General features: G+C 44.0%; 2 protein-coding genes across 3 annotated transcripts in view; both read left to right on the forward strand.

The window, feature by feature from the left end:
• LOC120045717 (kinesin-like protein KIF19) overlaps positions 1–1,031 on the forward strand; it is a 72,946-nt gene extending 71,915 nt beyond the window's left edge. The window contains exon 19 of the mRNA XM_038990657.1: positions 66–1,031. Coding sequence (XP_038846585.1) covers positions 66–181 — 116 coding nt within the window. The 3' untranslated portion in view covers positions 182–1,031. The remainder of the gene's footprint in view (positions 1–65) is intronic.
• A 4,974-nt stretch (positions 1,032–6,005) lies between these two features.
• On the forward strand, positions 6,006–26,406 carry LOC120046802 (casein kinase I). Of its 2 annotated transcripts, XM_038992318.1 has the most exons (10): positions 6,006–6,491; positions 16,862–16,972; positions 20,678–20,826; positions 21,021–21,249; positions 21,439–21,609; positions 21,870–22,018; positions 22,173–22,341; positions 22,565–22,704; positions 23,402–23,477; positions 24,441–26,406. In XM_038992318.1, the coding sequence occupies exons 1-9, from the start codon at positions 6,416–6,418 to the stop codon at positions 23,432–23,434; spliced, it is 1,227 nt and encodes a 408-aa protein (XP_038848246.1). In that variant the 5' UTR covers positions 6,006–6,415; the 3' UTR covers positions 23,435–23,477; positions 24,441–26,406. The 2 variants fall into 2 exon arrangements, with proteins under 2 accessions (XP_038848246.1, XP_038848245.1); XM_038992317.1 differs by lacking the exon at positions 23,402–23,477.
• The last annotated feature ends 1,140 nt before the right edge of the window (positions 26,407–27,546 follow it).

A 27,546-nucleotide genomic window follows, 5' to 3' on the forward strand; every position in this document is an offset into this window, starting at 1 on the left:
AATATATCAACACACAGTTCTTAAACAGGGCTCTGTATACAGTTTTTGACTCATGCTTTTTACAGGCCCCATCACAGAGTCCTCCCCAGTCCACCTGAGCAACCTGAAGCGTGTGTCTCAGCTGCGCCAGCCCATGCTCTACACCACGGGCACCGGAGGTCAGCGCACCCGCAGGCACTGAGGGCCTAAAGGCCTACTTCTCCAGGGTCATGTTCATTAGGGCATAGAATGGACATTTTTGCAATGGACAAGAAAAATGAGTCCAGGTAGTCCCTTCCTGTTTTCTTCAGTTTGGTGCCTGATGATCATGACCCAGGGTTTTCTTACACAGGACTTCCCAACACCAGCACTACCCTGACCAGCTGACCCTGAGAATGTTGACTGGACTAGATGGACTGGACTGGAGAAAGCTGGACCTCCAATCTCCACCTTCATGCTCCTGATTGACTCACAGCCCAGTCTAACCCTGGAGCCTTGAGCCCCCTTATGTCCTCTGGCCCGTGACCTCTGACCTGTGACTTCCACACTGGCTGTACATTGAACCCAGAGACCTAGCTTTTCCTCATGCTGATCACTAGTAGGGTGGATGATGCCCCAAGACCTCACCATCACAGACCCCAAAGATCTTCTGTCTGTGACTTTTACTCTTCTGTCTGTGACTTTGTCTTAAATGGCGCCCAAGTTCTATATAGTGCACTACTTTTGACCTGGCCCTGGACAAACGTAGTGCACTATATAGGGAATAGGGTGCCATTTCAGACACAGACTGTGACTGTTTTCTCTGCTCCTCGTTTCCCTGCTCAAGTGGTACTGTGAGTGACCGTTCAGTGGCCACCACTAACCACTACTATGGTCCTGTACACATTCCGGTTCTACAGATGATTTGGCACGGTTGTGATACTAAAGACTTTTTCTGCATACAAATAATTACAAAAGCCTTGTGGACACACTGCATAATAGTTGTTTCTTCTCTCTTCTTTATGAACACGTTTTATAAATAAATATATTCTTTCTACAGCTTATCAGCGTACACCCAATATGTTCCCCCTGTTGATGATGCTTATTATTCATTATGGTTGAACCAAAAGATTACATGTAACAAAAATGTAATTCAATTGGAAACAATTAAATATATATGTAAAATTAAATTAAACAATAATGAATGTTGATGCTACTATTATGTACAATGTATGATAACAATAGCCTAATATATTCTATATGCTGTAAACTATTGTCTTTTAACAGTTTCACTCAATTCATTCTAATTGACTTAATAATTATGACACACCCCTCACTATTGTCATTGGTTGCACTAATTCCACTGTTTGTCTACATAACCTGGTTCAATTATTCTTGACATTACCCTGAAGAAGGCACAGTGATGTCGAAACGTTAAATAAATAAATTACTGGGAGTTTAAATATACAGTGCATTCGGAAAGTTTTCAGACCCCTTGACTTTTTCCACATTTTGTTAGGTTACAGTCTTATTCTAAAATTGATTAAATAGTTTTTTTCCCTCATCAATCTACACACAATACCCCATAATCACAAAGGAAAAACAGGTTCATTGGGTATGACGCTAAAACCATGGCACATCTGTATTTGGGGACTTTCTCCCATTCTTCTCTGCAGATCCTCTTAAGCTCTGTCAGGTTGGATGGGGAGCTGCGCTGCACAGCTATATTCAGGTCTCTCGAATTACTGGGAGTAATCTCTCGAGATGTTCGATTGGGTTCAAGTCCGGGCTCTGGCTGGGCCACTCAAGGACATTCGGAGACTTGTCCCGAAGCCACTCCTGCATTGTCTTGGCTGTGTGCTTAGGGTCGTTGTCCTCTTCGCCCCCGTCTGAGGTCTTGAGCGCTCTGGAGCAGGTTTTGATCATGGATCTCTCTGTACATTGCTCTGTTCATCTTTGCCTCGATCCAGACTTGTCTCCCAGTCCCTGCCGCTGAGAAACATCTCCACAGCATGATGCTGCCACCACTATGCTTCACCGTAGGGATGGTGCCAGGTTTCCTCCAGATGTGATGCTTGGCATTCAGGCCAAAGAGTTTCATCTTGGTTTCATCAGACCAGAGAATCTTGTTTCTCATGGTCTGAGAGTCTATTGGTGCCTTTTGGCAAACTCCAAGCAGGCTGTCATGTGCCTTTTACTGAGGAATGGCTTCCGTCTGGCCACTCTCTCAGAAAGGCCTGATTGGTAAAGTGCTGCAGAGATGGTTGTCCTTCTGGAAGGTTGTCCCATCTCCACAGAGGAACTCTAGAGCTCTGTCAGAGTGACCATCAGGTTCTTGGTCACCTCCCTGACAAAGGCCTTTCTCCCCCAATTAATCAGTTTGGCCGTGCGGCCAGCTCTAGGAAGAATCTTGGTTGTTCCAAACTTCTTCCATTTAAGAATGATGGAGGCCACTGTGTTCTTGGGGACCTTCAATGCTGCAGAAATGTTTTGGTACCCTTCCCCAGATCTGTGCCTCGACACAATCCTGTCTCAAAACTCTATGAACAATTCCTTCGACCTCATGGCCTGGTTTTTGCTCTGACATGCACTGGCAACTGTGGGACCTTATATAGACAGGTGTGTGCCTTTCTAAATCATGTCCAATCAATTGAATTTACCACAGGTGGACTCCAATCAAGTTGTAGGAACATCTCAAGGATGAGCAATAGAAACAGGATGCACCTGAGCTCAATATCGAGTCTCATAGCAAAGGGTCTGAATACTTATGTAAATAAGTTATTTCTGTTTTATATTTTATAAATTTTCAAATATTTCTGAATACCTTTATATAACATTTTAGAACAAGGCTGTAATGTTTAAAAAATTAAAGTCAAGGGGTCTGAATACTTTTCGAATGCACTGTATCTATGCATAGTCATTTTACCCCTACCTACATGTACAAATGACCTCGACTAACCTGTACCCCCTCACATTGACTCCGTACCGGTAGCCCCTGTATATAGCCTCGTTATTGTTATGTAATTTTGTGTTACTTTTTATTTTATTTTTTACTTTAGTTTATTTAGTATATGGGGGGGCCCAGGACCGAGTTTGGGAAACCCTGCCATAAACAATCCATCTGTACAGTCACAACATGAGCACACCAGTTAACTGCATGGCTACAAAGTGAACTCGGTAGACAGGACACACTCCACAAAGTGTTTTTGAGAAGTTTTATTTTGAAAGATAAACAAGTTATTCAACAGTACTGGTGTGATCCATAACAGGTGTCTAGACATGAACATGGGCCTATGTCCTAGAGTCATTTGGCTGTCATAGGTATAGATTACATGTCAGCATATTGTTTTCATAAGAGTGGAAGTGCTGAATGTACCTGCTAGGATTGGATTAGTTTACCTCACATTGGCAGGCAGGCAGCAGGCTGTGTTCTAACACATGCAGCAGTCGTGTGTGTACTTGTGCATGCACTATCTAATTGTAAGGGGTTTTATAGTACCGTTGTCTTGGGTCAATGGGAATGTATTTCCACTAGTGGAGGCGGCTGAGGGGAGGACGTTTCATAATAATGGCTGGAACAGGGTTAATGGAATGGCATCAAACACATAGAAACTATGTGTTTGATATCCCTCCACTACTTCTGCTGCAGCCATTACCACGAGCCCGTCCTCCCCAATTCAACCTCCTGTAGTTTCCACATAATGACGCCAACACAAACATGCGTGACTTTGTAGGCTATTAGCTTTTGTTTGTTGACATTTATCAAAGAAAGAAAAACAATTAGCTTAGCTGTCCAATGAAAATATTTAGGCTTCAGAAATAAAAAATTTATTGAACATTAAATCAGAATGAGCAAAATACCTAGAAATGTTGTAATAACAAAGTCATGATCAAATCTTTCCTGCACGTTTCTCTGCTGAACTTCATTATACAACTACACACTACTTTTCGATCTCTGTTCTTTCTCGTCCCTCCTGCTCCGTGCATTGTGAAACACGTGCAGTCCAAATTACATAATCCAAACATCAAGAGCTGCGGTCTGAGCGGCCAAACCACATAAATAGTGCCACAACAATTTCAGGGATTGGTCCATATGCGACCAATCACAAAAATCACAAACGCTCTTCAGATTAGTGGGCGTGGCCTCCAGGGTTTGGAGCTCTGTCATGAGTGAGAAAGCTTGTCCGTCTGTTCCTGAGCCATAGAAAAGTCCTATTGACACTGAATCCTATTTCCATAATTTGCAATGTATGTTTTTGACATTCTTAGAATGGTTTGAAATAGAATTGACATTTTACATTGTGAGAATTATATTTTTGCTCAGTTGTTGTTCCGTATGCAATATATGTAAAATGAGACCTATTAGAGTTTTTAGGAGGTTTTCCTGTGCCTGAGACACAGACACACACACACACACACATACATACACACACAACCATCTCTTAGCATGGCTTGACCTCAATGGCCTGACTTGCTGATGCATCTTGAACTTAAATCTAGAAATGAAAACAAATACTATTAAAATAGGAAAATGGGCAAACATGAGTAATGGAAATTTATGAATAAATGAATGACTGAATGTTTCCATTTTGAAGAAAACAATATATGAGCTGTCCCTATATGAGCAGTTGACAGAGTATTAATAGGAGCCAGTAGTAATTTCCTTCTCCTGACCCATGGCCCAGTGATTTGTGTCTATCCAAGATGTGTACTTTCAAATAATATATACCAAGGAAAAGTTAGACGCTGAGAGAGAGAGAGCTTTATCAACCTACTTCCATCTCTATCATGCTCCGTCCACAACAAGAAATATGTGTTTTCTCTAATGCATGCATACATCATCAACATTTTTTTCTGCAGTTTGAATATCTTATTCTGAGTAGAAAAAATAATGGATACTGTTCAAATTCTGAATCTCAAAATAATGCCCCCCCCCCCCCCCCCCCCCCTGCACAGTATCCAAGACTAAACAACTAGGCCATGCAAGGTTCATGGATTCATTTTTTCACCTTTTTCCTGCTCCCATACTAAATAATCCTGTATATCTAGGGTATTTTGGTCTATTCAGCCCCAGACGAGTGTCTGTGTCACAGGATTACCGAGAGTGCAGGACAGGATTTATCCCTGATGTAACTTGTCTATCTCTATCTGTTTGTTTATTGTGTGTGTGTGTGTGCATGCGTGTGTGTTCGTACGTATATTCATATGTCCTTGCTTGCCGGTCTTTTTGCTTTCTGTTGTTGTCCTCTCTGCTGATTTGGCCTCAAATTCAGGTCACAGTATATACCTTAGCCACTGTGACACCATGGCATTAGGGACAGATTTAAGAACCCCCAAAATCCTAACCTAATTAGGGGAAACCACATACTGTAACACCTTAGATCAGTGTATAAGGAAATGGCACCCTATTCCCTAGTGCACTACTATTGACCAGGGCCCATAGGTCTCTGGTCAAGTGTAGTGCACAATATAGGGAATAGGGTGCCATTTGGGATATATATAGGCCTTATGTCAACTTCAACCTACTCTGTATGGGGTGGTGACCTACTGACCTACTGTGCCTCAGGTTGTTTGTACATCACTTCATTTTTTAGATGAGTGTGATTGCCTAGCATTCTAGCTATACATTCTATAATATGTTTTGTCCTTAACTCTTAGAGCATGACACGAGGAAACAGAAAATTACATTATATTTCAAGTCTGTACATTTCCCTAGATCCTGCCATCCAGGTGCAACAAGGCGATACAGACAAAGACAATAACGATATAACTGTCCCCTCTAGTGGCTGTGTGACCGGACTCAGTACTTTTTTCATAGTTTCATGTTGAGAGGTTGTATGTTATGCCCATATTGATGCAAAAGTCCTGTTTATAAACATGAAATAGTATGTATTTAGTATTGTTAGTTCTATTTTTTGATTCAGTGTATCAGTCTTTCTACATACAAAGTAACACTTGAATAATTTCCAAAGACCAATGCGCCCTCCCATTTTTATGTGACCTGCGCAGGGTTGCTAGGAGAAATGATGTCACAAGCGAATGCCAGCCCACAGTGGAAGAAATTCCTACAGTGGAGAAGAGGCTATTTTTATTTTTTAGAAGGCTTCCATCAAAATCCGTCTCCATCGTTCTTGATTTTGGGAAGGATGATATCAAAAACAGCTAGAACATAATCTACACATTCTAAGCTTTCAGGCAATAACAATATCGTGGTGTTCCGAAGAAAATATAGATATAAAAGGAATGGGGAAAGTTGGATTGTTACAGAAGGAACTTGATCTTCTGGGATTCATGGGGAGGGGGGGCGTCTGAATAAAGGGGTTTGTAATTCCAGCAAAGTAAGGTGATATTTGGGGTGGTTTGGTAACCAAAAAGAGCAACAACACCAAGGTTTACTTTTTTTTTTCTCTCAAAGCAACACATTCTGAAGGTTGCTTCGTAAGAATAACATTGAACCATGGAATTGAGAGTGGGAAACCGATACAGGCTGGGCAGGAAAATTGGAAGTGGATCTTTTGGAGACATCTATTTGGGTGAGTAGCTAGCTAACGAAAATGTCATCAATATTACACAACGTTACCGTAGGTTGGCTAACGTCAATTGAACATTTTAAACTAGCTAACGTTAGCTAGCTACCATATACACCGTCTCTAACCTGCTAACCTAGCTCGCTACCTTGCTAACATTAATCCAAACCAGCTAGCTAGCTACGTTAGCTGGCCAGCTGATGGGAATTTGCAAATATATTATTGGTTAGCATGAACATAACACAAACTGTAAATTCCCAGCACCTATTGTCCCCTTGGCAAGGCAATAACTTTAGCTAGCTACGTTGGCCACGATCCAGATAGATAGCTAACCTGAGCTTGGATCACGAATGAGAGGCTTTTTGAAAATGTATAAGTTAGCTAGTTCACTTCACAAACCGACCGAACAAGTCACCCACCCCAATAGAGTTTGCCAGTAGTCATCCCATCTGTCAGTTCATTTCAAGGGCTGGAGGGCAGTTAGCTAGCTGCAGTAGAGCTAGCCAAATGTCCTTCCCAAGCAGTTGCACTCGTATAGGATGAAGCCCTTTATCTGCTTCCCTAGATCCAGATTAGCTCGTGGATACCATTTCTCTGCGTCCCGTATGAAGGAAGTTATAGGTAGTTTAGCCAGCCAATGCTAACTAGCGTTAGCACAATGATTGGAAGTCTATGGAATCTAACATGCTAGCAGTTGCCATAGACCTCCAGTCATTGCGCTAACGCTAGTTAGCAACTTCCTTCAAACTGCACACAGAGACATAAATGGTATCCACGAGTTAATCTGGCTCTAGGGAAATAGATAAAGGGGCTTCAATGCCAAAATCCTGAAGTATCCCTTTAAGAGTTGTGTTGACATCTAGCTGTTTGTTGGTTGTTTTTTAGTGTGTTGTGTATGTGGCCCTGTGGTTTTTGCAGTCAGCTGGTAACTGAAATTACATTCTGATATGTTATCACCTCCAGGGTTGAGCTCACAGACCTTTGTCATAAGGTACGATGAACACTTCCTGCATTTTGCATGAGTCAATTTGAATCTTGTCATGCCATAACTGTAATGGTGTTGTTACAATGCTGATATGCTTCCTGGAGTGAAGTCATGTTTTTTTTTCTTTGGGTAGGCCTAATATTCCTCCCCATGTTGAATGCTGAATAGGTTTTACTGGACCCAATCCAATGTTTGAATTTGGTGTATGTTCTGTCCTCATTGTAGGTGTGTTCAGTTGTCCACAGGAATTCCTCTGGTTGAGTTGAAGCAGGAACAGCCACAGGGTTGGACATGATTCTCCAGCTTCTTGGCACTACTCTAGTTAGTGTATACAGGCAGAAAGAGCTTTTTGTTTACGTGGATGACATCAGTGAAGCTTCTAACAGCCATGTCATTGTTTCACAAACCGTCAGTGTGTAACATATGAGAAAGTCAGATCAGATTATAACCCCCACTACTGCCCTGTCTGTGGTAGCCTGTCACGAGTCACAACACCCCAGCCCTCCACCCTGCCCCTTTTCTAAACAAATAGGTCTAAACTCCATGTAAGTCGAAAAGGTTGCTTGACTTGCTTCTCAGTTGAATTTTTGTTTTTGAAAGGCTTGGGTCATTTGGATACTGACTAGACACTGTTGCAGATGTTATTCCAATCTGTGAGTTGTTTAACACTAGGGCTGTCACTGTCTTGCAATTTTCAGTTACGGTAATTGGCCAGGCCAATGAATAGTCATCGACCACCACTGGCTGCAAAAGAAACATATGGCTTTTCTCTGCAACTTTACTATTACTATTACACTTTGTTATTATCAGTAGCACTTTTTTATTATTTTATCAGATTAAAGAGATGAAATCCAGACGGGCTTGTTTTAGGAAACTTTCTGAATAGACATAGAGAATTAGTCAACTCGTCCACACAACCCACCCACCTGAAAGAACACATCAATCAAAGCCACATGCAGTGCATATCACTCAGACACTGAAGCAAACCACATTTCTCCTTTCCCAAAAATGCATTAAAAACCTTACCTTAGCTTAATCCTTTCTGTAGGATTTTTTTTTTTTTAACACTTTACATTATGGGATAATGTCATATAAATTGACGAGGAAAGTTTTTTTTAAGGGGGGTATATAGACAGCTATATAGACAGCTGTGGTGGGCATGAAGATGAATTTAACAATCATTAGACAATAGAAACATGTCAAATCAAATTTTATTGGTCACATACACATGGTTAGCAGATGTTAATGTTTTGTGTAGCGAAATGCTTGTGCTTCTAGTTCCGACAGTGCAGTAATATCTAACAATTTCACAACAACTACCTTATACACACAAGTGTAAAGGGATGAATATGTACATATAAATATATGAATGAGCGATAGCTGTGCGGCATAGGCAAGATGCAGTAGATGGTATAGAGTACAGTATATACATATGAGATGAGTAATGTAGGGTATGTAAACATTATATGAAGTGGCATTGTTTAAAGTGGCTAGTGATACATTTATTACATCAATTTTTCCATTATTAAAGTGGCTGGAGTTGAGTCTGTATGTTGGCAGCAGCCACTCAATGTTAGTGATGGCTGTTTAACAGTCTGATGGCCTTGAGATAGAAGCTGTTTTTCAGTCTCTCGGTCCCTGCTTTGATGCACCTGTACTGACCTCCCCTTCTGGATGATAGCGGGGTGAACAGGCAGTGGCTCGGGTGGTTGATGTCCTTGATGATCTTTTTGGCCTTCCTGTGACATCGGGTGGTGTAGGTGTCCTGGAGGGCTGGTAGTTTGTCCCCGGTGATGCGTTGTGCAGACCTCACTACCCTCTGGAGAGCCTTACGGTTGTGGGAGGAGCAGTTGCCGTACCAGGCGGTGATACAGCCTGACAGGATGCTCTCGATTGTGCATCTGTAAAAGTTTGTGTTTTCGGTGACAAGCCAAATTTCTTCAGCCTCCTGAGGTTGAAGAGGCGCTGTTGTGCCTTCTTCACCACGCTGTCTGTGTGGGTGGACCATTTCACTTTGTCAGTAATGTGTACGCCGAGGAACTTAACTTTCCACCTTCTCCACTACTGTCCCGTCGATGTGGATAGGTAGGGGCTCCCTCTGCTGTTTCCTGAAGTCCACGATCATCTCCTTTTGTTGACGTTGAGTGTGATGTTATTTTCCTGACACCACACTCGAAGGCCCTCACCTCCCTGTAGTCTGTCTCGTCATTGTTGGTAATCAGGCCTACCACTGTAGTGTCGTCTGCAAACTTGATTGAGTTGGAGGCGTGCATGGCCACGCAGTCATGGGTAAACGGGGAGTACAGCAGAGGGCTGAGAACACACCCTTGTGGGGCCCCAGTGTTGAGGATCAGCGGGGTGGAGATGTTGTTTCCTACCCTCACCACTTCGGGGGGCGGCCCGTTAAAGTCCAGGACCCAGTTGCACAGGATGGGTTTGAGACCCAGGGTCTCGAGCTTAATGACGAGTTTGGAGGGTACTATGGTGTTAAATGCTGAGCTGTAGTCAATGAACAGCATTCTTACATAGGTATTCCTCTTATCCAGATGGGTTAGGGCAGTGTGGTTGTGTCGTCTGTGGACCTATTGGGGCGGTAAGCAAATTGGAGTGGGTCTAGTGTATCAGGTAGGGTGGAGGTGACATGATCCTTGACTAGTCTCTCAAAGCACTTCATGATGACAGTAGTGAGTGCTACGGGGTGATAGTCGTTCAGCTCAGTTACCTTAGCTTTCTTGGGAACAGGAACAATGGTGGCCCTCTTGAAGCATGTGGGCGCAGCAGACTGGGATAGGGATTGATTGAATATGTCCGTAAACACACCAGCCAGCTACTCTGCGCATGCTCTGAGTAAAACACGCGTGGCTAGGGATGCTGTCTGGGCCGGCAGTCTTGCGAGGGTTAACCCGTTTTAAATGTTTTACTCACATTGGCCACGGTGAAGGAGAGCCCACAGGTTTTGGAAGCGGGCCTTGTCAGTGGCACTGTATTGTCCTCAAAACGAGCAAAGAAGTTGTTTAATTTGTCTGGGAGCAAGACGTCTGTGTCTGCGACGGGGCTGGTTTTCTTTTTGTAATCCGTGATTGACTGTAGACCCTGCCACATACGTCTCGTATTTGAGCCGTTGAATTGCGACTCTACTTTCTCTAAACTGACGCTTAGCTTGTTTGATTTCCTTGCTGAGGGAATAGCTACACTGTTTGTATTCGGTCATGTTTCCGGTCGCCTTGCCATGATTAAAAGCAGTGGTTCGCGCTTTCAGTTTTGCGCAAATGCTGCCATCAATCCACGGTTTTTGGTTAGGGAAGGTTTTAATAGTCACCGTGGGTACAACATCACCGATGCACTTGCTAATAAACGTGCACACAGCCTGTCCATAGCCTCGTGATCAGCCTGTCCATAGCCTCGTGATCAGCTGTTAATACATTTTTGTGAAGCAATGGGTGGTTATGTTGGCACTCTTTTAATTTGAGGGCATTATCTAAATCTGTGCAACCACTTATTGATAAGGGTAAACTCTGGTGGATATTTGTCTTTTAGGGTTGCCTATAGCACAGATGCTCGCCTAGCTTCACTTTACCAGGCGTATAATATAATAGGTTATACGAATGGTGCATTAATATATTAACTTCTAACTTACGCATCTCTGTCTTCACTGTTCCCTTGCACAATTCACGCATCTCCGCTGGCAACTCCACTGGCCTCTCTTCCCCCTCTCTAACTCTTGAACGAGTAGCCTATAAGCCAGGGATCTCCAACCTTTTCTAGCATGAGAGCTACTTTTAAAAAATGAAACATGTCGCAAGCTTCTTTTTTTTTTTTTTGCTTTCAAATAGGAACATTCTCTTTTCTCCTGCAACGCCTCCCTGGAATAAGTAGTGCACTGTGTTCTGTCAAAATACCTGGTCAAATCATGGTTAATTAACAACTCTAAGGGACAGGGGGGGCTATAAAATCAGATTTTCGTCCCCCCCAAATTCTGATATTTTCACATTGTTTTGTTTTATTTTTCCTGGTTTTAGATTTTAGTTTTTCACTCGCAATTACAGTTCTTAGCAAAACAACGACATTGGATGTTCTGATTCGATGTTTAAATCACATCACAAAATCTTTTTTGGGGGGTGCGTCTGGAATAAAACAAAATTGATTTGAGTGTAATTCCCCTTTAATTGGGCCTCTGGCCCTTTTTAATTGTGCATTTAGTGAGTGAGGAATGTGCCTTCTAATGTGCCGGTCTAGAAATGTTTCTGTACTGCTGCTGCTATAAGCGTAGCGTGTAAAGTGCTGGTTTCATGAGTTGAAATTAAAGATGCCAAAAATGTTCCATACGCACAAAAAGCTTATCTCAATGTTGTTCACAAATTTGTTTACATCCCTGTTAGTGAGCATTTCTCCTTTGCCAAGATAATCCATCCACCTGACAGGTGTGGCATATCAGGAAGCTGATTAAACAGCATGATCATTACACAGGTCCACCTTGTGCTGGGATAATAAAATTCCACTCTCTAAAATGTGTAGTTTTGACACACAACACAATGCCACAGATGTCTCAAGTTAAGGGTGTGTGCAATTAGCATGCTGACTGCAGGAATGTCCACCAGAGCTGTTGCCAGAGAATTGAATGTTAATTTCTCTACCATAAGCTGCCTCCGTTGTTTTAGAGAATTTGTCAGTACGTCCGACCGGCCTCACAACCGCAGACCACATGTAACCACGCCAGCCCAGGACCTCCACATCCGGCTTCTTCAACTGCGGGATTGTCTGAAAGGAGAGTGGGGGATGCTGAGGAGTATTTCTCTCTGTAATAAAGCCCTTTTGTGGGGCTTTGGCTGAGCCTGGCTCCCAGACCCACCCATGGATGCGCCCCTGCCCAGTGAAGTGAAATCCATAGATTAGGGCCTAATTTATTTAAATTGACTATGTGAACGGTAACACAGTAAAATCTTTTAAATTGTTGGATGTTGCATTTATATTTTTGTTCAGTGTAGATACAAATGATATACATACTCATGATCTACTTCTTCCAGGTAAGCCTACTTTGCAGTTAACATTTTAATTGCGAAGGTTTTTGTTTTTTCCTTCAGCCCACACAGGTTATCACATCAACTGGCTACACAAATGCGCACTACAGATGGGCAATATTGCTGGAAATTGGCAGATATTGTTAGGTTTGGCTTTTTAAGCCAATAGTGGCTAACCAGGGGTGGGATAATGTCAATTAGATAGTTGCTGGGAAATTGCGGTGTGTGACTTGTGAGATTTGTTTGCGAAAGTTTAAGATAAACATGAGAAATTGCATATACTTTTGGAATTGTTTGGCGAACTACTCATAGGTGGGCTTTGACCTGTTGGAGACCCCTGCTATAGACAATGAACAGCAATATAGTTTAAAACGTATTTGTTTTTAAACTAATAGGTTTATTGGTGGAGAGACGCATCGATCGACCATATTGCTTGCTGAATGGCTATAAAATAGGCTACAGCATTGTCAATGAACTGTCAGGATAATTGATGGCGAGCGCGACGTGTAGCCTAGCTCTAGTGTGATGTGATCACATTGGCTAAATTGATACCTTGCTGCACTTATTCATTGCAAATGTAAATCACAGGCAGAGAGAAATTGAGTGAATTCACACAACAAACCCACAGACCTCTGTGGCAGTGCGCGGCCTGTCAGTGACAGTGTCCCAGATAATAATTTATATTGGTCAACAGCTTATTCGCTTGCGAAAAGATCCATTTAAAAAATCCAACATTTCCCGAATAAATAATTGACGGATTGTGGCAGGACGATATTTTGCAATTGGTGTGAAAGGCGTCATAAACAAGATGTGCCTATATAAGGGTTTCCGTTAAGAAAATGTAGGGCCGGACATTCAACCGGAAGCATTTTAATTGACCTACATTTGAGAAATTTACCGAACCCCTAAGCATTGGGTGCGTAACCTGGTAAAGGCGTCCACCCACGGTGCTCAGAATGACAAATCACATTTAGATTATGGTAATTCATTTTACACAGAACATGCAAATCGAGGATGCAATGACGTGTGTCCTTACTTCGCACTTTGAAGATAAGAACTGTCCACATGTACTTTTCCTCAGCCAACAACACAGTACCAAACCGCAAAATCACCAGCCTATGCATAGGCGGTGCGTGAGTTTCAAGTTTGGGGAAGCACATTTTCACCATTAAAAATGCACCTTTATAATAAATCATTCCATGCATCATCGCATTTGCAGACATATGTAAGAGCCTTCTATTTGTAATTTGATAGTCATAATTTAGGATCATATAATTCAATCACTGTTCGCAAAAAATATATATTTCAATGCATGGCTGTGTGCGGCTGGCGTAGATGCCTGGGCTATAGGCTATATCAGATACGTTTCTTTCGTTGCACGGGAAAAGGCATTATTTCATGCAATTCAACTACACTTTATATGACTGGAGACATTAGCAGCATCTTTTTTTTATATATATACGACAAATTACAGGGTAGCCAAATCTGCTGACAGATGTTGACCATGTAATAGGCCTATGAGAAGGGGAGACACTCATATAATATGACGTCCATCTAAACTGGAGGAGGAAATGATTGTCCAAAAACGAACTTAAGTTGCACTGACCAAACAATGATAAGAGTGACTATGCGCAGTGCGCACTCACCTTGGATTTGGCCTATGCTCTCCACTGGTGCCAATAAGATAGGCTATAGGCCTGCTGTTGTTCGCTCAATTAAGTTGATAATTTTGATAACTAAAAGACAGGTTAGTCTTTTTCATTGTCTTCTCAGTAATGGCCATTTTGTTTTCCTGCGATTGAATTGTGAAATTTTGCGATATGCCTGGCTGGACCTGTACTTTTCACTGACCGTCGCAGCTCAACAATCTTCTATTTGTTATTTGCCGCACGCGCAATTGTTGCCTTTCCTTCCGACTGTAGGCAATGCGATTCAATACAATCCACAACTAATTTTTCTTTTAAGGGGAAGCTAATTATCCTCTGGCCAAAGTATGCTTTAGTAGCCTGTTTTCAATTATTTTATTTATTCATGTATAGACAGGAGTAGGCTTATTATGCCATATAATTTTGCCAATTAAATTAGGGAAAGCTTAGCTAGTATTTGTTTTTTCTTCCTAATTATTTTAACCAAAATAATGGACTTGAGAAAGGGCCTTTACTGAAAATAGGCCTTTTGCAGTATTTAAATCATGACAGGAGCATCTAATTCTTATTAAAGAGCCAGATAGTTTCCTAAAGTATCCTTTATGAATGGACATAGGCCTATAAAGCGAATCATCGAACTCCCAATCACACCCCGCAAAAGGACCCATAAACGCGGGTTTGGATAGGATTGTCCATTTGACACATTGTAGGAGCCAGAACAACCTTGTCGACTGCTGTTGAATAATTAATAGACACATCCAACTTTTTTTAAGACTGCTTTATTTACTAGTAAGAAATGAAAATATGCATTGTATAAAATTTAAAAAAAAGTCCACATCAAACTTTTCTTTTAGGCTTCTGCAACCCCGCTAGCTGCTGGAGCATCAAACAGTTTGAAAGAGATGTATACGAAGTTAGCAGAACTGCTTATAATTGTTAGTAAACACTCCAGCTATTAGATTAAGTTGATCTATTAGATTAAGTTGATCTATACAAAATTAATGTAGGCCTATTTTAAACAGTTTTGATGGCTATTTTATTATCATGCTGGTCTTCATCCATAAATGTCAATTACAGGGTTATTCAATTACTGTCACAGTCCTATTAAATGCACTGTTTGTGCATATTCAGGTTCAAAGACACTCACTGACTTTTGGAAAAGTAGATTTATTTTGTCCTTGCATGGCTCCAGTTTAATTTATGGTCAATATATAAATTGTGTTGCAGATGAGAAACCTCATGTCCAACTCCAATGAAACTCAATGTTCCAACTCAACAGACATGAAGTGTAATGGAATTGCCCCAACCGTGCACCACTGAGTGTAAGGCTGAGTGTATGTTTTTAATGAGTCGTGACTGTGAAATAGGAGACGTGTAGTGATAAGGCCATCCAGCCCACCCCACCCGCACCGAACCACTTAGGATATAGTGTGGGTGTTTTGCTTTTGACACCCTAGCTGGATTGCATAACCAGACCAAACATCTATATCACTCTCCTAGGCCACATGAAACATTCTCACACCGAAAGACTTATGTTGAGTTCATATAGTTTGACTGTACCACGTGAAGTACAATTTGTTCATTTCTAGAGCATGCAGACTTGACTGCCAATTTTGTGGATAAAAAAAAACACTGCATTTGCTCAATGCTCATGAAGTCATCCATGTTTTGGAAGGCTAAACTGTTATGCCATGGGGAAAAAATTAACGTGTCAGTCCTAAGTGCCTAGTTCTTATCCATTGTAATGGGAGAGACAGAATATTATTTCAGCCAGGGAATGGATTAGTCTCCATCCCAGGTCAGCTGTGTTCCTGTGTACTCTTCAGGTGATTGGGGGGAGGGTGTTCATCCTACTCACATACAGAGGGGAATGGGAAGCTCCAGTCAGCTGTAATTCCCTCAGATTAATGCAGCCCCCTTTATGTAACCACATGTACGATTCATCCAACATGTTATTGTGTGTTCATGGAGGTGTTAAGTGCTTTTCAGGAGAGGGTCTGAGTCATTCACTGGCTGGTGGCTCTGTTGTGTAGCTGACGCTCGCTTAGAGTTCCACACGTGGACTGTAGCCTACTTTTGAAATGAAATGTCAGATTTATAAAGCTCCCGTTTCCCACTGCTAGCACACAGGCAGCAAATGTGCACATCTTCAATGCATTTTTTGACTTGTAGCTTTTGCAAGCTGCCCAAAGAGAAGTAGGCCCAGTACTAAAGTAGAAGAATAGAGAAGTAGGCCCAGTACTAAAGTAGGAGAATAGAGAAGTAGGCCCAGTACTAAAGTAGGATTCTGGTCAAGCATGCTGGCAGTACTCCTCACAAGGAAACGTTAAGATTACAGTTAAAGTTGGTTTGTTTACCTGTTTGAGTTGCATTCTTTTGTGACTGGTATGATATGAATGGGACTTGGTGTATATGCCCCGTCTACATTTTAGTAATTTAGCAGACACTCTTAACCATAATGGCTCTTGTAAGTCGCTCTGGTTAAGTGTCTTGCTCAAGGGTACATCGGCAGATTTTTCACCTATCTGCCGCAATGTTCAGTCAGCAGGGGCTTGCACATCACCAGGCCCATGAGTTTCCCCTCCCTTACTGGTCAGGTAAAACTGTCCAGGCCCTAGTCCTTTATAGGCCTAAATCATACTCTGAACTGAAAGCAATAACACCCCTGGTGGCTCTTTATCCATCTACATACATTTGTATTGACAATCTTTCCTCTTTCTACTCCAGGCACAGACATCTCAGTGGGAGAGGAGGTGGCCATTAAACTGGAATGTGTGAAGACCAAACACCCTCAGCTCCACATAGAGAGTAAGATCTACAAGATGATGCAGGGAGGAGGTGAGACATGGGTCTGAAACATTATACATGGGCCAGGCTGTGGCTATCAGTCTCTCTTTCCCCATCTCCCCCTTCTATCTACACCCTTCATCTTCCTTCTCACCCTATTTCCCCCAATGTTAATGTGGTTTTCACATCGCTGGACAAGCAGGCAGGCAGGCAGTCATCCACATGAGTCAGTCATGCCAGCCAGCAGCCTGAGCGAATAAAGACTCAGTGGAACCTGTCATCAGATCACAGAGCCAGAGAAACAGCACTTGTGTGGGATAGGTATCACATAAGAAATCATGTTAAACCCAATAAAGAATGGGATTTCCTTTCCCTACAGTGGGCATCCTTATAAATCACTCTCACCTCCATTCCCTACAGTGGGCATCCTTATAAATCACTCTCTCCCTTCCATTCCCGACAGTGGGCATCCTTATAAATCACTCTCTCTCCTCCATTCCCTACAGTGGGCATCCTTATAAATCACTCTCCCTTCCATTCCCTACAGTGGGCATCCTTATAAATCACGCTCTCCCTTCCATTCCCTACAGTGGGCATCCTTATAAATCACTCTCCCTTCCATTCCCTACAGTGGGCATCCTTATAAATCACTCTCTCCCTTCCATTCCCTACAGTGGGCATCCTTATAAATCACTCTCCCTTCCATTCCCTACAGTGGGCATCCTTATAAATCACTCTCCCTTCCATTCCCTACAGTGGACATCCTTATAAATCACTCTCCCTTCCATTCCCTACAGTGGGCATCCTTATAAATCACTCTCTCCCTTCCATCCCCTACAGTGGGCATCCTTATAAATCACTCTCTCCTCCATTCCCTACAGTGGGCATCCTTATAAATCACTCTCCCTTCCATCCCCTACAGTAGGCATCCTTATAAATCACTCTCTCCCTTCCATTCCCTACAGTGGGCATCCTTATAAATCACTCTCTCCCTTCCATTCCCTACAGTGGGCATCCTTATAAATCACTCTCACCTCCATTCCATACAGTGGGCATCCTTATAAATCACTCTCTCCTCCATTCCCTACAGTGGGCATCCTTATAAATCACTCTCTCCTCCATTCCCTACAGTGGGCATCCTTATAAATCACTCTCTCCTCCATTCCCTACAGTGGGCATCCTTATAAATCACTCTCCCTTCCATTCCCTACAGTGGGCATCCTTATAAATCACTCTCTCCTCCATTCCCTACAGTGGGCATCCTTATAAATCACTCTCTCCTCCATTCCCTACAGTGGGCATCCTTATAAATCACTCTCCCTTCCATTCCCTACAGTGGGCATCCTTATAAATCAGTCTCTCCCTTCCATTCCCTACAGTGGGCATCCTTATAAATCACTCTCCTCCATTCCCTACAGTGGGCATCCTTATAAATCACTCTCCCTTCCATTCCCTACAGTGGGCATCCTTATAAATCACTCTCTCCTCCATTCCCTACAGTGGGCATCCTTATAAATCACTCTCCCTTCCATTCCCTACAGTGGGCATCCTTATAAATCACTCTCTCCTCCATTCCCTACAGTGGGCATCCTTATAAATCACTCTCCCTTCCATTCCCTACAGTGGGCATCCTTATAAATCACTCTCCCTTCCATTCCCTACAGTGGGCATCCTTATAAATCACTCTCCCTTCCATTCCCTACAGTGGGCATCCTTATAAATCACTCTCACCTCTATTCCCTACAGTGGGCATCCTTATAAATCACTCTCCCTTCCATTCCCTACAGTGGGCATCCTTATAAATCACTCTCCCTTCCATTCCCTACAGTGGGCATCCTTATAAATCACTCTCCCTTCCATTCCCTACAGTGGGCATCCTTATAAATCACTCTCCCTTCCATTCCCTACAGTGGGCATCCTTATAAATCACTCTCCCTTCCATTCCCTACAGTGGGCATCCTTATAAATCACTCTCCCTTACATTCCCTACAGTGGGCATCCTTATAAATCACTCTCACCTCCATTTCCTACAGTGGGCATCCTTATAAATCACTCTCACCTCTATTCCCTACAGTGGGCATCCTTATAAATCACTCTCCCTTCCATTCCCTACAGTGGGTATCCTTATAAATCACTCTCCCTTCCATTCCCTACAGTGGGCATCCTTATAAATCACTCTCACCTCCATTTCCTACAGTGGGCATCCTTATAAATCACTCTCTCCTCCATTCCCTACAGTGGGCATCCTTATAAATCACTCTCACCTCTATTCCCTACAGTGGGCATCCTTATAAATCACTCTCACCTCTATTCCCTACAGTGGGCATCCTTATAAATCACTCTCCCTTCCATTCCCTACAGTGGGTATCCTTATAAATCACTCTCTCCTCCATTCCCTACAGTGGGCATCCTTATAAATCACTCTCCCTTCCATTCCCTACAGTGGGCATCCTTATAAATCACTCTCACCTCTATTCCCTACAGTGGGCATCCTTATAAATCACTCTCTCCCTTCCATTCCCTACAGTGGGCATCCTTATAAATCACTCTCCCTTCCATTCCCTACAGTGGGCATCCTTATAAATCACTCTCACCTCCATTCCCTACAGTGGGCATCCTTATAAATCACTCTCTCCCTTCCATTTCCTACAGTGGGCATCCTTATAAATCACTCTCTCCCTTCCATTCCCTACAGTGGGCATCCTTATAAATCACTCTCTCCCTTCCATTCCCTACAGTGGGCATCCTTATAAATCACTCTCCCTTCCATTCCCTACAGTAGGCATCCTTATAAATCACTCTCTCCCTTCCATTCCCTACAGTGGGCATCCTTATAAATCACTCTCTCCCTTCCATTCCCTACAGTGGGCATCCTTATAAATCACTCTCTCCTCCATTCCCTACAGTGGGCATCCTTATAAATCACTCTCTCCCTTCCATTCCCTACAGTGGGCATCCTTATAAATCACTCTCTCCCTTCCATTCCCTACAGTGGGCATCCTTATAAATCACTCTCTCCCTTCCATTCCCTACAGTGGGCATCCTTATAAATCACTCTCTCCCTTCCATTCCCTACAGTGGGCATCCTTATAAATCACTCTCTCCCTTCCATTCCCTACAGTGGGCATCCTTATAAATCACGCTCTCCCTTCCATTCCCTACAGTGGGCATCCTTATAAATCACGCTCTCCCTTCCATTCCCTACAGTGGGCATCCTTATAAATCACGCTCTCCCTTCCATTCCCTACAGTGGGCATCCTTATAAATCACGCTCTCCCTTCCATTCCCTACAGTGGGCATCCTTATAAATCACGCTCTCCCTTCCATTCCCTACAGTGGGCATCCTTATAAATCACGCTCTCCCTTCCATTCCCTACAGTGGGCATCCTTATAAATCACGCTCTCCCTTCCATTCCCTACAGTGGGCATCCTTATAAATCACTCTCACCTCTATTCCCTACAGTGGGCATCCTTATAAATCACTCTCCCTTCCATTCCCTACAGTGGGCATCCTTATAAATCACTCTCACCTCTATTCCCTACAGTGGGCATCCTTATAAATCACGCTCTCCCTTCCATTCCCTACAGTGGGCATCCTTATAAATCACGCTCTCCCTTCCATTCCCTACAGGCGGCATCCTTATAAATCACTCTCACCTCTATTCCCTACAGTGGGCATCCTTATAAATCACTCTCCCTTCCATTCCCTACAGTGGGCATCCTTATAAATCACTCTCTCCCTTCCATTCCCTACAGTGGGCATCCCGTCCATAAAGTGGTGTGGAGCAGAGGGAGACTACAACGTGATGGTGATGGAGCTGCTAGGCCCCAGTCTGGAGGACCTGTTCAACTTCTGCTCCCGCAAGTTCAGCCTCAAGACTGTCCTGCTGCTGGCTGACCAGATGGTGAGACACAACTGACCATTAAATCCTCAGCTCTTATGCTGGCTATTAGGGTCCTCCATCTTCTACAGTTATGGCCACTATGTGCTATGAAATCTGCTAGCAAATTAGAAGCGTAAAGTAAAGCTGTCCAGGAGGTGTAGTGGCCACCCCTGCTCTTATGTATGTGAAAATAACCCTCCTCTCTTCTCCTCCAGATCAGCCGGATTGAGTACATCCACTCTAAGAACTTCATCCACAGAGACGTGAAGCCTGACAACTTCCTGATGGGCCTGGGAAAGAAGGGCAACCTGGTGTACATCATCGACTTTGGCCTGGCCAAGAAGTACCGCGACGCCCGAACACACCAGCACATCCCCTACCGCGAGAACAAGAACCTGACCGGCACCGCGCGCTACGCCTCCATCAACACACATCTGGGGATAGGTAGGTCACACACACACACACACATCTAGAGATTGATCACATACACACAAACGCTATGCGCGCACACTTCTCAGCACAAGCCTGATAGTGGAGCACTTTCCTTCGATCATGTCAGATCTGGAAAGGAAGGATGCTTTTTGAAGGTATTCAAACATGTCCAGTGTGACTTTCTCCTCTCTCCCTCTACAGAGCAGTCTCGGCGTGATGACCTGGAATCTCTGGGTTATGTCCTGATGTACTTCAACCTGGGCTCTCTGCCCTGGCAGGGCCTCAAGGCCGCCACCAAGAGACAGAAGTACGAACGCATCAGCGAGAAGAAAATGTCCACCCCCATCGAGGTGCTCTGCAAGGGATACCCCTGTGAGTAATGTGATTTTCTACGTTTACTCCATCCTGCTTATAGTGTACTAAGGGTTTCTGTGCTTGTCATGTAGTAACAATATACTGTTGGAGTGTTTCTGTCCATTTGTCTTGTCCTTTCTGCACCTCTCTACAAAGAGATCATGCTGTGACCCTGTAAACATGGGAAAGAATTTCCCTTCCCGATGATAAAGTATTCGGATTAAAAGATGATGATAAAGTATTCGGATTAAAAGTAACACTTTTCTTCCTCCTCACAGCTGAGTTCTCCACCTACCTGAACTTCTGTCGTTCTCTGCGGTTCGACGACAAGCCAGACTACTCGTACCTGAGACAGTTGTTCAGGAACCTGTTCCACAGACAGGGCTTCTCCTACGACTACGTCTTTGACTGGAACATGCTCAAGTTTGTGAGTACTGCCTCTTAATTGTTAATTAACCAGGAGGATAAATATTAATGATTTATTACACATTAGTCCTCTTAACCATTAGCTAATGGTACCTCAGCGGCAGCTTTCTGATCTAGTCTCCATTTCTTTCCTTCTGACTGCCCCTAATTCCAAGGGGGCCAACCGTGCAGCAGAGGAGGCGGAGCGGGAGCGGCGGGACAGAGAGGATAGGCTGAGACACAGCAGGAACCCCGGGGCCAGGGGACTCCCTGCCGCCTCAGGACGACCCCGAGGAACACAGGACACGGCGCCGCCTACACCCCTCACACCCACCTCACACACAGGTTAGTGTTTCTCACACATACCTACACACACACCTTAAACCCCTCACACACAGGTTAGTGTTTCTCACACATACCTACACACACACCTTAAACCCCTCACACACAGGTTAGTGCTTCTGACGCACACCTAGATGACTTTGATGTATGGATTACTTAACAATGTGTTTGACTATTGTCTTGTCATGGTCAGGGAGCATAGTATTTACTTCTCTCTCCTCTCTAGCCAACACGTCTCCACGACCGGTGTCTGGTATGGAGCGGGAGAGGAAAGTGAGCATGCGGCTTCACCGGGGAGCTCCCGTTAACGTCTCCTCGTCCGACCTGACGGGACACCAGGACACCTCCCGCATGTCCACCTCACAGGTACAAGCTCGCCCCGTCCCTATTCGCACCCCCTCGGGCCTCACCAGATGACCCTTGACCTCATACGACCATGCCCCATCGTGACCCACTCCTGCAGAGAAATATGCAACACATAACTAATGAAGTTGTCGAAACTTGAAGCAGGAATGTCTCCTGACTGTCTTTAGATGTCAGTAAGAGTAGCTATACGTCTAGCAGTGCATCAGTAAGGCCGGGATCACATCAGCATAATCTTTTAAAACATGAATGAACATAAAGCTGTTTATTGGAGGGAGGAACTTCAGCTAGCTATGTAAATAGCCCTGTCGTTAGCAAGACAAGGAGAAGAGGTGGAAAGAAATCCACCCCAGGATTGAGAGGAAACCCTCAACATCTCCCCACTCTCCTTGGACAGCGTCAACATCTCCCCACTCTCTTTGGGCAGCGTCAACATCTCCCCACTCTTTTTGGGCAGCGTCAACATCTCCCCACTCTTTTTGGGCAGCGTCAACATCTCCCCACTCTTTTTGGGCAGCGTCAACATCTCCCCACTCTCCTTGCCCATGTCTTAACGTTTCCACCAGGTGGTCATGGGAGTTATTTATCTCCCACTCCCAGGGCATTGGTGTGACGGTAAGCATGCCATACTACAGACCCAGATCCACTTGTCTGACTTGCCCTACGGCCTTCTCTCTCCCTCCTTCCCCCCCAACTCCAGAATAGCATTCCCTTCGATCATCACGACAAGTAGAGGCTCGCCACGTCCTCGTGTGACGGCCCGATGGCCACACTAGGTGAGTCCTGCTCAGGCTGGCGCTGTGTCCCAAAGCACCAGAGATGCACGTCTCCTGTCCTATTGGGCAGCACTGTCTGTCTGCAGGCTCTCCATTCCTCTCTGTTACACTATGAAAGGGGGTTGAGACCATGTGATCACTGGAGACAAGTAGCTTCAATGTTAGCAGCTAATATCGCTGATGACAATAGGAGCTAGACTTCAGCAGGCCAGACTCCTCCCTTTCATAGCGTACTGATCAGTGTGTGAGTCTTCATATCAAACACTGCAGCCCTTGATAACAGGAGTGCTGCATTCCAGCCTTGTGATAACAAATACACGTGGGGAATTAGTGTTTCCCTTATTCCTGGCTGTCACCCCACCTAGCTTTGTGACCTATCCTCCGCTCAGTGCGTGTGACTTGTTGCAGTGGTTGGACTGTGGTGATGCCTGTCTGACGTTCTCCAGCATGTGACTGCATTGGGTCCTATTCTGCTCCTAACTCTCTAGTGTCCTTCAAACCCTCTCTCCCTTGACTTTTACTACTGCTCAATGCTGCATGGTTTTTCATACATATCCAGAAATTCTCCTCAAGCTACAGTTTAGGTTCGCCACGGCTGAAAGCGTAAACTCTGGTGAATACTGCATTTAGGTGTATTTTTCTGACACGTGAATGACGCACCAGACTAAAGCCATGTGATGAGGTGGCCCAACGCTGTCTACCCTCATCTATCACCCTCAGCATATCTGCTGCAATACACAGAAATACTGCTGCTGCTACTGAGGAATATGACAAGATTAAGCTATTTTCAACCCTTCATGCATGTCTTGAACCTTATGAAGAATATTCTGATATTGTACGTCTGGTATTTTTTATGACATTTTAAGTGCAGAAGAGAATGAAGTATAAGATGGAGATTCCATGCAGAGAAGCTAGATTAGAGATCCCCGCCTGCAAGTATAAAAGTTTCTCTCTTTCTCTCAGATGGTGCCTGGTATGATCCCTGGTGGCCTCCACTCTGCAGCGCCTCGATGAGACAAGACCCACAATGCACCTGGCACAGCGGAGGACTGCACCAAGCCTGGCTCAACCAATCAACTGCCAGCCAGCCTAACTACTTCAGAAACCATCGGAAGACCACCACTTTCCTCTCCTGACCTGGTGTTCTTTGGTTGATCCTCTCTTTTTCCACACTAGATCTCTTGTTCCTTTCCCGCTCGCCCTTGCTTCCTTGTACTCTCTCCCGAACACTTGCAATCGTTGTGATAAAGAATCTCTGAACTACAGACCACATCTGCAACCTTTTTTCTGGGAGACATTTCCAACGTCGGTGCAGAGGCCGTGGTCTTTGCTGCCATGGCGATCTAACAGATTTAATTTAGACAAACGACAAATGGAACGACAACAACCGCCACCATTATCGCCATGGTTACTACTTATCATCCATAGCACTTTGTCAATAGACACCAGTTTCTACTCCCACAGTACATTACTACATAACCCTAATCGATAAATCTGATATGAAAAGAGCTAATCGATAATTGCGGCTCTATTTCAAATGGATCGTTTTTGGTGACTGCTTTTCATTTGTACTTATTTACAGACCTCTTTTCTCTGACCACCAGCAGGCTTTTGTTTTCACAGCTCTGATCTGTAATGCTAAAGCCATTTGTAATATATACTATTTGCATGTTTTAACACTGGACATCCCTTTGACCAAGCTGATGTGTATGAGCCAGGTGGAGGGTTTCAACTCTAAACCACAACTGAAGTCTTTTCTTTATGGGGTTCTATGATCAACATCCCTAAAGTTGTATGTGTATAGGAGGGGCCCCTGTTAAGGTTTCCTCTTCTCACACTGAGTCAGACTGCCTCATGGTCTACTGTACAGATCTACATTCTCATTCTGTTATTTGTATTGTTTCTAAGCTGTGAAATTGTATTTTAATGAAGATGTGGAAATGTTTCAGCTTTTTCCCTTTTTGGTTTCCTTATTGTGGTGAATTTGGGTTTCTGACCGTAGGTTTCACTTGGGGCTGCTCTAAAGTAGGAAATCACTGTCCTATAATCAGTCTGTTTTGGGCTGTCAATCATTCTCTTCCCAGGCTTTTGCCGTGTCTGTCCACAAAGATGAAGTGCAGGATCGTTTTAGTTGGAGTTCCTCAAATACACCAGAAATGAGAGCACATACCCAGAGACTTAAGTGTCAAACGGCTGCCATTTTTAACTATAATTTGTTTTGAGTGTGAATGGAGGTTTTATATCAAAGGCTCACAATTACTTTCTGGCTTCATGTGAACTGGTGTTATTATTTGTACATGTTTTGAGAAGTAAAATGGTCCTGCATTGATGTGGCTAGAACCAGTTGACTAAACCTCTGTGATTACTTAATCTATTCCCTGATAAATGAACCGATTTACACTTCTCTTGGGTGGGCTATGGTCTTGGACGTTCCACTCGATGGTCGTGTTCCCCTGCTCAGACGTTGCATGCATCGACCAGTGATTGCATGCCACATCATCGAATGTGCCGTCAGGTACCTGATTGCAATAATGTGGTTAGCTGATACGTTAAATACCTATTATCGATGCATTGTAAGATCTAGCATGCGTCGGCAAGGCCTGGGCAGAGTAACACGCCAAATCTGTACTGGTTCTCAGCAAAGAGTGGAGCAAGAGTTTGGGATATTCAATTCAACCTCTGAGGATTATTTCAATCAGCAAGATGAGATTTAAGGGTGGGCACAGCTGAACTGTTGCCATGTTTCAGCTCTATAGGACTGTTTTAATGCTGACCTCATTGACTAGTCATTTCTGGTTTGACTCATGGCCAGTTTGGTCAATCACTGACTCACCCTCTTATGTGTAATTAACTAAGCTACCAGCTCTAAGAATCTCCTATTTGTGTACTTTTAAAAACTGTAAATAAATGAAGTACTTTGTGTACTACTCTGTGTGCTTTCATTTTCAAATGTAATTTTTTTTGTATTTATGACATTAAAACATATCAACTGTGTGCAGACTACCACCAGACATGCACACTATGCTTGCCCTAAACTGGGACACCTGATGGAAAGAGAAAGACACCCAAAAGAGAAGTGGAGATGAAGGACTGTGACCCGACCTGGGGAACCCTCACCAAGAACCTCTGTGACCTGACCTGGGGAACCCTCACCAAGAAGAACTGTGACCTGACCTGGGGAACCCTCACCAAGAAGAACTGTGACCTGACCTGGGGAACCCTCACCAAGAAGAACTGTGACCTGACCTGGGGAACCCTCACCAAGAAGAAGAACTGTGACCGACCTGGGGAACCCTCACCAAGAAGAACAACTGTGACCGACCTGGGGAACCCTCACCAAGAAGGACTGTGACCTGACCTGGGGAACCCTCACCAAGAAGAAGGACTGTGACCCGACCTGGGGAACCCTCACCAAGAAGATGTACTGTGACCCGACCTGGGGAACCCTCACCAAGAAGATGGACTGTGACCTGACCTGGGGAACCCTCACCGAGAAGAAGAACTGTGACCTGACCTGGGGAACCCTCACCAAGAAGAAGAAGAACTGTGACCCGACCTGGGGAACCCTCACCAAGAAGAAGGACTGTGACCTGACCTGGGAAACCCTCACCAAGAAGAAGGACTGTGACCTGACCTGGGAAACCCTCACCAAGAAGAAGGACTGTGACCCGACCTGGGGAACCCTCACCAAGAAGAAGGACTGTGACCTGACCTGGGAAACCCTCACCAAGAAGAAGGACTGTGACCTGACCTGGGAAACCCTCACCAAGAAGATGTACTGTGACCCGACCTGGGGAACCCTCACCAAGAAGATGTACTGTGACCCGACCTGGGGAACCCTCACCAAGAAGAAGGACTGTGACCTGACCTGGGAAACCCTCACCAAGAAGGCTGCAGACCGGAAGCAGTGGTGCGCTCTTGTGGACGCCTCATGTACCTCAACACACAGAGGAATTAGTGAGTTAGACATTTACTATCACCCTGTTTGAGATGATCTCCTAGATCAGGGGTATTGAAATCTTACCCTACAAGGTCCGGACTACTGTTGGTTTTCTCATTAATTGCTGCC

Source organism: Salvelinus namaycush, chromosome 4 (genome assembly GCF_016432855.1).
Source record: "Salvelinus namaycush isolate Seneca chromosome 4, SaNama_1.0, whole genome shotgun sequence".
NCBI lineage: Eukaryota > Metazoa > Chordata > Actinopteri > Salmoniformes > Salmonidae > Salvelinus > Salvelinus namaycush.

Excerpts from the sequence above, each read along its gene's own strand:
- LOC120046802 (XM_038992317.1), top strand. The coding sequence starts at position 6,416 with ATGGAATTGAGAGTGGGAAACCGATACAGGCTGGGCAGGAAAATTGGA. Across the intron at positions 16,973-20,677 it reads CAAGATGATGCAGGGAGGAG|TGGGCATCCCGTCCATAAAG; the intron begins GTGAGACATGGG and ends CATTCCCTACAG. Across the intron at positions 22,019-22,172 it reads ACTGGAACATGCTCAAGTTT|GGGGCCAACCGTGCAGCAGA; the intron begins GTGAGTACTGCC and ends CCTAATTCCAAG.